At 40.0% G+C, this 14205-nt stretch overlaps 1 protein-coding gene across 4 annotated transcripts in view; it reads right to left on the bottom strand.

Annotated features, from left to right (window-relative positions):
• The window catches only part of tead1b (TEA domain family member 1b), a 47556-nt gene that overhangs the window by 12416 nt on the left and 20935 nt on the right, over positions 1-14205 (bottom strand). For 2 of the 4 annotated variants that reach the window (XM_031846175.1, XM_031846176.1), the window contains 2 exons: positions 3845-3909; positions 754-969 (listed from right to left, as the gene is read on the bottom strand). In XM_031846175.1, coding sequence (XP_031702035.1) covers positions 754-969; positions 3845-3909 — 281 coding nt within the window. The remainder of the gene's footprint in view (positions 1-753; positions 970-3844; positions 3910-14205) is intronic. The other 2 variants (XM_031846178.1, XM_031846177.1) reach the window with 2 other exon arrangements.

Here is a 14205-nt window from a genome sequence, read left to right as displayed (position 1 = left end):
TTTCACATTATTCTTAACAATTTCTAGGAATCACAATCTCTTTTGGTCTGTCACTTTAGGTCCAGACAGAAAATTTTAAATGGATTGACATGAAATTTGGTACAAATATTCATGATCTCCAGAGGATGAATCCTCAGAATGAGACTTTTCTTCTAGAGCCACCATGAGGTTGACATCTGTGACTTTGAGGGACGTGTCTCAACAACTGCTGGATGGATTGTCATGAAATTTGGTACAAACATTCATGTCCCCTTTAGGATGAATTATAATTACCTGTGATGGATCTCTGACTTATCATTTAGCACCACCATCAGATAAAACATTAAATAGTAAACATTATACCTGCCTATCATCAGCATGTTAGCATTGTTTTTGTGAGCATGCTAGCATGATGGTGATAGCATTTAGCTCAAAGACCACTCAAGAGTGACTGATAATAATCCATTTTATTATTTTTTACCAACACAAAATGTCTTTACTGTTCTTATAATAAGTCATGGATATGACGAGTAAAGAAAAGTGAATAAATGTAGATGAAAACAAGCAGGCAGGACATTGACAGCATGTCATAGTGAGGGTAAATAGAAACTGGACTGAGAAGTCGGAGGGGGTTATAAAGTGTGAACAGCCGACAGTCAGCAGGACATTTGGATCAGCAGGAATCAGAGCACCGGGCATTCACTCTGTCACCACGGGAAACAGGAAGTTAAGTCTCACAGCAACCAACAAGCCCAAAAGCAGAAAAGCGCATACCTTTAGCTTGGAATGAAACTCACGAGATTTCCTTCTGGCAAGAACCTGAATGTGACTAGACACCTGCGGGGTAGGGGAGGGGAGGAAAACAAAGGAAGAGCCTGTAACCATGGCAATGAAAAGCCCCCTGCAACTGGGCAAAGCCAGACGTACCTTAATGGCAGCGTGGATTTCTCGAACTTTCTTTCTTGCTAAGACCTGTATGTGACTAGACACCTCCGTTAAAAAAAACAGAAGAGAAAAAGTAAAATAAAAAAACAAGAAAATTCAAAAGAAGCACAAAGTGGATTATACATTTCTTTGTTTAACAGACACTTGAGGGAGAAACGGTGCGTAACAGAAGCATCTCCAAACCACACGCCAAGCTAACAGCCAATAAAGCGTTTTGCTGTGTGTTGTCGTCACTTAAGTGAACTGATTAAGGAGGATGCAGGCCCCTTTAGCACACATTAAGACCACCCAGATGCCATCTTCTGTGTGTTGAATGAGAATTGGCTGGTCTAGTATTCTTACGGGAGCTCGGCGAGGCATTTCACCAGCCAAGTGTACCCTCCGACGTTCACACAGTGCTAAATTATTTAATATTCACACATGAAACATTCAGCAGTGCAAGTAACAGTTGGAAAGACAAAGTGTGTTGATGACAGGTCTGAGAGGCGTCTCCTCCGACGCTATCCACGCAAATCACACCGAAAGTGAGTTTTCTAGTGAGTGAAGTGATTTAAAAAGTGCTGCCTCTGCAGGTAAATATTTATGTTATTCAAAATATAACATATTTCGTCGCTATTCAGGTTGATACATAAACTAGAGCTAAAATAAATCAACAACTATTTGAATCATTTCTCAAGCAAAAATGCTAAACACTCTCTGGTTCTAACTTTTCCCATGTGAGGATTTTCTGTGTTTCATATTTAATTATAAAGCAGGAATCTGTACGTCCGTCTCTCTGTCCATCTGTCCGTCTCTCTGTCCATCTGTCCGTCTCTCTGTCCGACTGCGTGGTCTATGCATATCTCGAGAATCGCTCATCTGATCTACTCCACAGGTGTATTGCTGTAGCACCCGAGGGAGTGCTTTGTTGAATATGGTGCAATTTGGACACTTGACACGCTCAATATGAATAAACTTAATAAACAAGCGAACAGCGCTCTGTGGAGCTGCAGGGGCGGAGCTTCGGGGCTCTGCAGTCGAGCACGGCGTCCAACGCTAAATGGATGCTGGATAACGTTGTGACCCGACTTCACTTCCCTGGAGTCAACGAGCACGAGCGGACAGCCTACACAGGAACAGTGCAACTCAAGTTGTATACATTTTGCTCTACTTATCTATAACACAAATAACGTTTTGGGATTGATGATTGGTGCCCCAGGCATTTGCGTACCTTGCCTAACGGTAAAGTCTATTTCACTAGTGTCTCTGACTGTGTGTGTGTGACACAACTATGTCCTGGCAGGAGTTTTGCTGAGGACTCGAGAGAGTAAAGTGTTTAGGGTGAAGTTCTTTGATTGAGCGGTTCTCAAGAAAGCTGCTAGCAGCAACAACAGGGCCAAGAATTCAGCCCGCTCTGAACAGGCATGTTTGAATGGGCACTGCACTAGTTATTATAAAGTTAACATCTTGGGCCCAGGGAAAATATACTGGTTATCTTTCACTATTTTCTGGCATTTCATTGATAAAACAATGAAGAAAATAATAAGCTGATTATCTGATAATGAAGATCAGGGCTAACAATTTTTTTCCATATTTGATTAAACTGACGATTATGTTTTCAAGTAGTTTTTAAGGCTTGAAAATGACAGAAAATACTAGAAAGGGTGTTTCCTAAATCGCAAGTGGACATATTCACATAGCTTGTTTTGTCCAACCGCCAGTCCAAAATCCAAAGATTTCGAATTCACTGTCATAGAAGATTTTTTTAAATCTGTAAATGGTGAATCTTTGACAAATTTGCTTAAAAAAAGAAAGAAAAACAATTATTGGATGTCAACATTTTTGCAGATAAATTTTATCTCGCGTGACTCGACATTTCATCTCTGCTGAAAATACTTGTTAGTTGCAGCCTTAAAATAAACAACACAGCAATTACACACAAACACAACATGCATTTAAACTAACAATAGAAACAGATGCGTGTATCTTGGTGTAGATGTGAACCTCTCTCTCTCTCTCTCTAACAATCACAGAGAGAGAAACCACACAGCCTTTCTGCTCCAGACTGATCAATTCACACACAGTGATTGAATGTCACTGCAGACACTGGTTTATCATTGCCATTCAAGTCAGTGGTCATACAGGGGATTTCCTGTTTAGAGGGAAGATCAGTCAGCGGGTTTCATACTGTTACTGAAGCACCATCACAGCTGCTCATTATCAGCTAATGTGAATACACGAATCAATTGTATACTTTGATATATTTTAGTACTATTGTTCCTTTGAGGAATACATATATGGGAAAGATAAAAAAGGCATGAATTCTATATCATTTACATGACATATTACAGCACAGACTATGAATTCATCGCAGCTTGATTCAGAAATCTGAGCAGAACGCTGTGGTGAGAGTTGTGAGTCTGCAAAGCACCCAGTGTGTTGCAGAGACAGGATGCACTCTCAGCGAATGCTCTCTTTGATCAGCGATTGTACCAATCTATTAAGGCTTCCACCTTCCTATTAATACAGGCTTCTCCTCCGGCCAAGTGCACGGCCTCCATGATTTAGTCATGAAGCAGAATACTTGCACTGTTAAGCTACTGTGGCTCTCTTTTAACGCTCTTATGTTTATGGTTCAAAGCTGCTATACTGTCGGAAATGAAAGGCTGCATTTTAAGGGGAAATGATCTTTTAGAACAACTGCTACAGTTCTTACACAGTATGTGTACTAATAAGTGACAATTTTGGAAAATGTCATAATCTAGGGGCATCTGTTCATGCAACACAGCAGTGACGGGGGACTTGTCAGCCTCAGAAGTCTCCTCGAGAGCAAAGCATTGTGTTATTCTCTGTCTGGAAACAAAGGCAACAGTCTGCCGGTATTCATATTTGACAGCCCTCTGACACTCATGCAAGAGAGACGTCTCTTGTCTTGTCTTACCTGCTTCCGAGTCCTCGTCTTCCCGGTCCGAAGCTTGATGTATCTGGCTATCAGCTCATTTCGACCTGCGTGTAGAGAAAAATGAGAAATGTGTTTAAAAAAAGATATCTACATCAAATAACATGAAACATTTAGAGATAGATTAAATGTTGAATATCAAGTGAGGAGGGGAAATATTTTAGCAAGAAAGACAAAGAAAAACCACATCGTGGCCATGAACAGTCTCATGTAGGCTTTTTACATAGACTCGTGTAGTCTCATGGTTTAGTTCTTTAACACTCAAACACTTAACACATGTAAGTTATGTGTTACAGTTAATATAAGAAACATAACATTGAAATTATTTTTTATTAACCAAGTAAAGAAATACTTTTAAAACTAGTCTGAACATATTAAATAATGGATATTTAATGAGAGGCTTTAGTCACAATATGAGTAATATATTCATTCACAAAGCTACAACTTTTCTAGGAAAGAGTCAAAAAATCGAACACAAAGCTATAAAGCAAACTGTAACCATCATTTTGTGTGCATGCAAATTGGAAGGTATGTGTATCTCCTAAACAAACCAGATCCAGTTTCCCAGTAAGAACACAAAGAGCCATAAGCATGAAAAAAGAAAAGAAAGAAACTCGCAGCAGCACAGCCTTTCAAATTAATCTAATTCAGTCTCATTCTCTTCAAAGCCCGGCGCTTTGAAAGGAAACAGATCTAGCTGTTCATACTATTACAGAAAATAATGGCAACTGAATATATTGGGTTTAAAACAGTGCAGCTCTGACTAAATTATAATTAAAGCATAGCTTTGTAGAGATTTCCAATTAACGACGGCTCCAAACATTCTTCTGCCCTTAGCTCTGCTCTAATTGCTGCAGCAATGCACATGACCCCTGCTTAGCCCTTTCATATGGTAATAACATGCCGCCAACAAAAACTATTACACAAATTATTGGTAAGGAGGCACTCTAATTATGTGTCCAGCTGTAGCCAATCAATGCCATGGATCCGCTTTTCTGCTCTATAAAATGCACCGAACCCCTCAATATAATGAAACATTTTTCTACATTCACATAATTATCAATTAAAGGCCTTGTTTTTGTTTCATGACACAATGGGACCACAACGTACCGCACATGTGCTAATAAGCCGTGTCTTAGGTAATCAGAAGAAAAGGCATTTTCAATGAATGGCAGCACATCACGCATCCCAGAGTGTGACAGATCGTAAGAGTACATCCCACAGATAGAAAAGAGCAGAATATAGGAGACATGTTGCATAAACAAGGTAAGACAAGCAAACACTGATAGATGCTAATATCTGCTTGTTGTTTGTATAATGGAAATATAAGGTTGAGAGTGTGAATCATCATCTTGTGATGTTTAGGGCTCTTGTGCTCGGTCTGGGTAAAGCAGCTTCAATTACAACCTATCCATACAGTAAAGATGCAACTAAGGATTAATCTACTTATATTGTTTGGTCCATAAAATGTCAGCAAATATTGAAAAATGACAACTTCTCAGGGTCCACGATGACTTTAAACCTGACACTCCAAAACCCAAAGATCTTCACTTTTCTATCAGAAAACCAGAAAATATTTACATTTGAGAATCTGGAACTTTGCCGTAAAAGATAACACTAGAGATTATTTGGTTGTCAGAGTTTGTTTTCTTTGTTATTTTTTATCTATAAATGTATCAACTAATTGTTTCAGATCTACATTTCCTTCATACTAACTCGTTTTAAAGGTTAAGGTTGCTTTCAAAAAGGTGCTGATTTTATTCATAGGAAAATGATTTCAGGCCGATGTATTTCGTAGACTCTTGACCAGTAAAATGCAAATCTTAGCCGTCGTCTGTGAGTTAAAATAAAAACACAGGGTATAAAACTGTCAACAACATGAGATCTTTGATACCTGCGCACCTGGTGGCGTGCCACACCTACAGATTTTATCGTTCTGTTGAGCGAAGAGGGGGAGGGGTGGGCTTTAACGTCGAGCTGCAGTTTGTATCAGGTTGACCCCGTAGCTGTTTTCACACTGAACATTTAGGCGAGGCCAGCCTGACTGAACCCAGCCATGTGATCTCACAGGACAAATAAATAACATCAGGGAATTTACAATGCCTGCCCGTCCTCAGCACACGCAGTGTAAACTTTACCAGATGACACGGGGGGGGGGGGCCTGCACTATTTCCACTCATTCACACACTGTGGAAGCATAAGATGACAATACAGGCATCCATGCAAACTCCTGATTTTTAGATCAAAGCACACAAATGGCCAGCTGAAAGCTTGCTTACTGTTGAATAATTCATTCTTTTTACCAGGCGGGAAAAAAAAAAGCTCAGTGGGTCCTGGCTGGCCTGCATTTCTTTTTTCTTGCCTGCCTTTGCACTGCAAAACAACAATTGCCGAAAGAATCGTGTCACATTCACAACTGAAAATGGTTTATAGACACAACTCTGCTTTTTCCACCTGACATAAGGTGTAACATTTTCCCACAAACGAATGAAGAAATTGTCCCCCACAAATAATACAGGGCAGTCTTTCTTTAAGGCACGTGAAACGTTAATATGCTGATTTTATCAAACTAACTGTTTTCAGGAATGAAAACCTGATCAGGAACAAAATTAACAAAATTGGTTTAAAGTTATACAATGCAAAGACAATTCAGATTCAACAGTTTTCATATGTTGATTCCATGTGCAATGAGTTCACATGCATTAACGAACATTTGTGCACTTGTCATTTTATCAAATCTACCGAAAGTGAAGATTCTGCAGCACCAGTAACACGTAGCTGTGAACAGCTCTTCGTGAAAATGCTGTTGATAAGTGTTACCAACACTGCAGACATTTGAAATTCATTCAACATCTTACAGTATGTTTGGTGGCTGTTTCATAGCAGAAGATTTCAGTGTCAACTAACAGAAATCAGGATCATTTACCCATTAGTGTAGCATTGGACACTAATGGGATATAAAAAGTAATTTTCTGCAACTTTGTATTGTACGATGTGGCAGATCGGATCTCGGCCGCATACGTGTTCACACTTGACACGTGAATGTGACCCGGCTGATCAGACCGTGATCGTATACATTTCGTGGTCAGAGCAACCCTGTAAAACGTTGGATAAACACATTCAATTTCTTATAAAGTCTTAGTTATTTTTGCAGCTTATCATTCCTCCCTGCAGTATAACTTGTTCTATTGAAGAAAAGCAACCATCAAACAGTGATAAACACATTTTCCTATAAATTATTCACACTTGTTTGTTGTATTTGTATTTAAAGGCTTTTATTTTGAAGCAGCAAAAAAGCAGGAAATGTTGGGTTTTCATGAGCAGTAACTTAAGACGAGACAGTGGGTCTCAGCTGTGCTACAGTCCCGGTTTTCTTTGCTCTCGCTGGGGAGATACTGACTCAAGTAGCTGGATTGGGTTACGGTGACAAGAGGCCGATCTGGTGTCGGATACCGTTATGTTGATAAATAACAATTCAGTACATTCATATCTATGTATTTATTTCACATTTTATTTTACAAATGTGTAATGCAGCCTGCGGAGGCTTCTGCTGTGTCCTTTCGGCCCGAGCCCCGTTCTCAAGTTATAGACATCTTCTAACAGGGCAGTGCTGATCTAAACTTTGAAGAGTTATCTTATGGCCAGTCCTGTCTATTTGCCCTGATGGCTTTTTCTTGCATTAGTTTGGCCTGGAGAGGGCTGGGAAAACTAACTCTTTATGGGGTGTTCCTGGCACTCAGCAGGAAAGGGATTCAATATTTATAGTGTGACCCCTGAGCAAATTTGTGCTGCTAAGCAGCTGGAGGAACCCTCCACTTGGCCAGCCTGGACTCTCCTCTGAATCTCAATAACTCTGGAGGATCTGCGACGTATGAAAGGCACTCCAGCAACAGCCCCACAAAGAGACGGTGGCTCAACCTTCTCTAGACCGACCCCAAGTAGCTGATTCCTCATTCAGCCAGAAATCCAATTTGGCCCTCAGCATCCTTCCTCCATGGAACCTGGGACAGGCTCCCTCTGTTGTGAATAACAATGGAGTGTATTGTCACAGCCAACCTCAGAGATACCACACCCAGGAATAACTTCCTATACTCTCCCTCAAGACCTCCAGTCTCTAAATTAACTTTTTATGAACTTAACTCTACAACCACAACAACACATGTCGCAAGGAGTTTTCTGCTATTCTGCATCCCACAGTCACATCTCATCCATTTAAATGCATCTAAACATCTATTTGCAGTAGTCTCGCAAGTTGATCATGCTGAAAGAAGTATCTGACCTCTCTCTATCTGATATTAACTGGGTTGCCAATAAATAGGTTGCCTCATATGACCAATATTTACCATTTGTAAATTAACATCATTTCATAAACACTTCATCCAATTCAGACTGTCTTTCTACAATCTTGCTGCTTGTTATGTCAGTTGTCATTGACAATTAGGGGCCAGTCAAATAACCTGGCAAAATGCCGGTAGTGGTACCATGTTTGGTTCTTGACTTCTTTCCTTCATCACTGATAACTCCAGATGGAAAAAGAGTGCAATCATCTACTCCCCTGATAAAGATTCAAGACATTTTTGTATAGCCCAAAATCACAAATCACAAATTTGCCTCAGAGGGCTTTTTTGGGACCTTATTGTCATTGAAACCATACAACGAAAAAATTCAGCATGGTAACTTCCAGTGACCAGCAGCAAGAGAACAAGATAACACAAAGACAATGAGATGAAAACAAGCAGGATAAAACACCTAATTGAAGATAATAAATACTAAAAAGCTATTGCACAGAGACTTGGATGAATAATTAAGTGCTGGGGTACATTATTATTATTATTACATTATTCGCACATCTGTGCGCTTGAGCGCTATGTGTGAACTGTTCAAAAACAGCGGCTCGCCGGTGCATCGCAGACTCTTTCCTGATATCTAGCATGCTAAATGTCTGGATCTGTCAGGGAGTCTGTCAGGCACATACAGCCAATGGGAGCGCACGGGTTAAGGGGAAACTTGACAGAGGGGTCACCCTGCCGTTAGCATACCTGTGTGTGTGTTGCAATTGCAATCGTTGTTGATGCACATTGGGTGCTGGATGTTCTATGCATAAACATCACATATAGCACAGTGACTGATCTACGTAGGGTAAATAGTAAAGACATGTGGAAACACGCCATCATGTGAACACGTGAGCCGACGACAACAACATCAACAAGCATGACTACGCTACGCCCCTGTCACTTCTTGTAGAAGTTCTTGTAGTGCGTGACCCCTTGACACTGGTCAGTCATGTAGTGTGGAAACCACGACTCCCGATTACAAGACTGCACATTGTGTAGCGTGAACAGTACAGAGATCTGGCGACTTTGAACATCGTGTAGGGTGAACTTGGCTTTAGCAGCCGATGGGGGCTGGGGAGTGGGTAATAGTATTTGCAGGCTACAGCTGATTAATTAAAGGCTACAGCTCTGGGGAAAAAGCTGTCCTTCAATCTGTTGTGATTCAGTGTAGGTATTTGTAAAATGCATTTATGCCCTCAAAGTCTGGAACAACTACGGTATGTTCAAGCTTTAGTCATTTGTAAAAGCTATTTGAGCCAGCACAGGGCTTCTTGTTACATTATTTAATTATCTCCCTGCGTCATCCTGTGGATATGACGACCCTCGCAGTTTGACAGAAATTTACAAGAGAATGAGATTTTTCCAACAATAGAAAACTGAGAGTTACGCCATTTACTCTAAACACAACATACTTTGGGTTTACATTGCATTCAGGTTTATTGAGGCTTCTCCCAGTGAATAAACTCGTGTATACTGACATCCCCACTATAAATTACAACCTGGATGAAGCCTTTGCTCTTCAGTTCTGAGGGACTGACACCAAAACGCGACCTATACGGTGAACTGATGAACGCTAGGTCATCAAACTCTATTGTTGCTACGTTTTCAATCAGCTCCTTACTGTTGGCAGTGAGGTCCTACATAAACACACAACTTTCTGCCAGATTATTAAAAAGTTTTAGTTTCACATTTTTCCCATTGTTTTTGTCTGATGTCACGTGTTTCTGTGGACTAATCAGGATTCAGCAACATTTTAGGTTTCTGAGTGGTAATCTCTAAAAGATAAATAATAATAATACCACGGTAAGGGTCTTCTTCAATTTAACTTTGGTCATTAATATTTGATGTTATGGAGAAATACTTTAAGGCAGTTCTTCAGTGGATTTAACAACACATACAATAAACCAGACAATAAAACATACTAATACAAAGCATTAGGGTTCCAACAACTGTTATCGTCATATTTCCGGGATTACTCTGTTAATAATTTCATATACTAACAGAAAATTGTGAAAAATTAGATATACCCTATTTGAACATCTTGTTATATTTGACGAAAAGCAAAGTGATGTTCAGTATATACAACAAAGAAAATAGACTAATTATTTACAGCTGGATCCAGTGAATATTTGTGCAAATTACTAAAATTAATATCAAAATAGTTGCAGTCAATTGATTTTCTGTCAATTGACTGATAAATTAATCATTTCAGTTCAGGCTGTTTGCTGTTTAAAAAAAACGTTGCACCATGTTGAAAGGTTTTGTGATTCATATTCCTGTAATTTATTTTGAGTGACAAACAATTCTGAAATGTCTCTTGGCCTTTAGACATCTTAAATTTGCTGAAAGTAATGATAAAGACGATAAAGTTCATCTTACAGCCATCAGATACAGAATAAACAAAAATGAATCCACCTTTGTATCTGCATTAAAACAGGTTTTACAAAATCAATACAGAATAAAATAAAAGTGAATCACCAGGCAAATCCATACCGCAGATGAATATCACATGGCTTGTTTTTCATGTCTAAATTAGTAAAGCAGCATTGAATGAAACACAAAGGCATGTCATTGAATTCACAAGCAAAGCCTTTATGCACCTGTGCAACATAAACCTCGGGGCTAACTTAAGTAATGGCATATTAAACAATTTAACTGGCTTGGTTTCGTCCTTTGAGCGGCAAGAACAATACTTTACTGCTCTGCTCCAGTTTCTTTTCTTCGTTTTAAAAGCATCCATTTCCTGTAACAGCACTTCTTTCTAATGCAGGCACAACCACAGTCACATCTGGCCCAGCACTCTGCCATGAGACGGCACTGGGCCTGGCCGAGAATCAGTCGGCAGATTGCCTACATGTGTGTGGCTTCCAGCGCTCGGCTGTCTCTCTGTCTCTGCAGGGCCTGAGAGGGCAGCCTCACAGAACAGAGTACGCATGACGCTGCCCGGACTGTAAAGGCAGCGCTATCATTAACCCGTCGTGAAATTCTTCATTTTCTAATTAAAACTAGCTACAATACAGTTGATGACATCAATTTGGGCCTTAGTGATTATACAGACGAAGCGATTAATCAAAGTAAATGATTGGAATTATGAAAATAATCATTAGTTGCAGCCCTGTCCTACTATACGTCACTATATCCTTAACAATACTCATTTCTAATGTGAGCAACAAATATCCAACATACTGCTGAAACCATCAGATTAATCAGAACAAGACTAATGGAAAAATTCCAAATATTTTCTGGTTCAAGCCTGTCAAACATGAGCTTTTGTAGACATATTCACTTTTATATCATCAAGACAGAGCTTGAGCTCTATTTTTCACAATTATTCATAAACTAAAAATCAGTACATCAAATACATGATCAACAAACGAATCAATAGTTAGTTGCAGCCCTATCAAATCATTTCAAACAGTTCGTAAAAACCGGCAAGATACTTTGTTCATTTTTAATAAACATTTGATTTAGTCTGTTGGTACTAACCTTTCTACTTAGTTTCTTCCTCTTTAAAGTTATGAACACCAAAGCTCAGTATGTGTTTGTTTCTCACTCTCTCCCTCTGTGTGTGTGTGTGTGTGTGTGTGTGTGTGTGTGTGTGTGTGTGTTTCCGTGTGTGTGGTGGGCCAACACAATGGCCCCAGCTTCCCTGTCATCCGTGATAGATGACTCAAGGGTCTCTAGCAGACATTAGCATCACAATAGACTAAAACCAACAATATGAAGGCATACTCCCAGATTTTGGGAATAGCAGGCAGGGGCAGGAAGCCTTTTACTGGCAATATCAATGAGAAACCACTGCTTGCCAAGTAGAGGAGAACATGTGGCTTGAAAGAAAATTGACGATGCCCTTCTTTTGGAGGGAAAACTCTATGCTATCAGTTAAGCATCACGTTAGCCCCGGATGAGAGGCCAAAGGCTAGGCTGGCAACTAGGTTCCTGTGTGAGCAATAATTTCACAGGAATGAATCATGCATAACTGTTGTAAGAACACAACATGTCAGTTATGTAAGCCTAAACAGTTACAGCTAAAAGCTCTGCAGCTGGCCAGAGCCTGCAAGTGTTTCCTAAAATATGAGTGTTTTTCAAGTATTTTCTCTCCGTTTGGTAGTAATGCAGGTCAGAGCGACCGGGCACTCAGGCCTCTTTAGTGGTGAACTCTCTTGTGGAAGTCAGAGGATAATGTCGACTGATCATATCATCTGACTCCAGTCTACCAGCTGCTTGTTATGGGTGCTTTAACTTGTGGTATTGTTGAACCCTTGCACAGGAAGAGTGGGTCCATAAGAAAGACTTCAAGGCCAGCCGTTGCATGCGTGACACCACGAAGATCACAAACACTAAGCCCATTCTCTGAGACACATTAGAAATCCCGCTTCCACACACACACACCATCCTAATGCCTGCGGGCTAAAACGTAAAAGTTGAATCCCATGTATCTTCTTATTGAACTAGCTCTGCATTTATGTACACAGTACAAATGATGAAAACGTTTCATTGTTGAAGTATATTTCACACTTCTTTGATTCAGTAGATGGTGATTATTATGGTAATCTTTCAACATTCTCTAATTTACATGTAGCAGTGGTTTTAATGTGTCGTAAAATTCTCACAGGCTCTTTCAATTGTAGCCTCACATGTACATGGGTGTTCCACCCATATCCACAGGAAAGAAGTCTATTCAGTCCTCATTTAGACAGGAAAAGCAGGGACATAAAAACAAGAAAGCCTACAATTAAGAGGAGTATATTTCCAAGCCTCAGAATTTCTGAACTGAAGACCAATAGAGGCAAGACGGCGAGTGGGGTTTTCTGTATTGTGTGTGTATCTATGTTGTACCTTTAAAAATACCCTTTCCAGACACTCTGAATTTAAAACCTGTCGCTCTTTTATGACCATGGAAGGACTGCCTTTGGTCTAATAAAACATCTTTCTGGTGAACAAAGAGCTTATGTCATCAGCTTATATCCGTATTTTAAATATAAAACAGTACTACAGAGCACAAATCTGCTAATTCATTCAAGTCATTTTGTTTCACTGACCAAGTTTCCACCCAAATGTATCTCAAAATGTTAAACTGCTTTTCAATAAATCAACAAAAGAAAAAGTAAATCCATGCCTCATTTCCATCCACTACTCTTATGCTAATATTAGGAGGTGAATTAAGATGGACAGTTGGTTGTGCTAATTCTCTCATTGGGTGCCATTAAACCAGTGCAGAAGAAGATGGCACAACAAGATGACGTAATTAAAAAGTGCCAGTCAAACCTAAAACGATTTGAAAAACGTGGTGGATATATTAATGTTTCATTAATTAATGTGAGGAGCGTTACAGTGTTAGACTTAAAGTTAATAAGTATCACTCAGGGTCCAGCAACGGCACATTTAAGTTCTCTCCATAATGCAGTGTGCAACTGTAATTAACAGCTCTTTAAAAATCCATTTTTTCTCTGGACACCAAAAGAAATCAATACTTAACTTCAAATGACCTTATTGAGCTGGATAAAAGGCTTTATTGCATGGGCTGGGTCAGGAGCGGTTGAGCTAATGTGTTAGTTGAACAGTGGGGGATTAAAGGTGAGGTGTTCTCTCAAAATCTTACAAGACATCACAAAGCAGCAGGTCACTAACCTGAGCCTTCCTGGAGACACCGAGAGGATTACAGCAGCCAACCTCTGCTGAACCGAGCCTGTATTCATACGGGGCTGAGGAGGCAACGACAGCCTCTTTATCACTCAGCAGGTCCAGCGCGTTCTATTTCCTCTCTCCCAGCTCTACGCCTCTCAAACGAGGCCAGAGCTGAAAACCCACTAGTCCCAACTCTTTGCAATATACTCACAGGGGACCAATTTGCACAGGCAGCCCTTGTCTGAATCACTCTATCAATTAGGAGCCGCTGTGTTTATCATCACATACATTATTGTAGAGGCTGGCCTGGCCTTTGTGTTGAGGTGTGCCTCTCAGGAGAGGGAAAGGGATGAAATAAACGACCAGGGAGTGAAGCCACAG

The sequence above is a fragment of the Anarrhichthys ocellatus genome, unplaced genomic scaffold (genome assembly GCF_004355925.1).
Source record: "Anarrhichthys ocellatus isolate YVR2014 unplaced genomic scaffold, GSC_Weel_1.0 scaffold6, whole genome shotgun sequence".
NCBI classification, from domain to species: domain Eukaryota; kingdom Metazoa; phylum Chordata; class Actinopteri; order Perciformes; family Anarhichadidae; genus Anarrhichthys; species Anarrhichthys ocellatus.
Note: the sequence above shows the minus strand (reverse complement) of the source record. Positions and strands in the feature narration are given on the sequence as shown.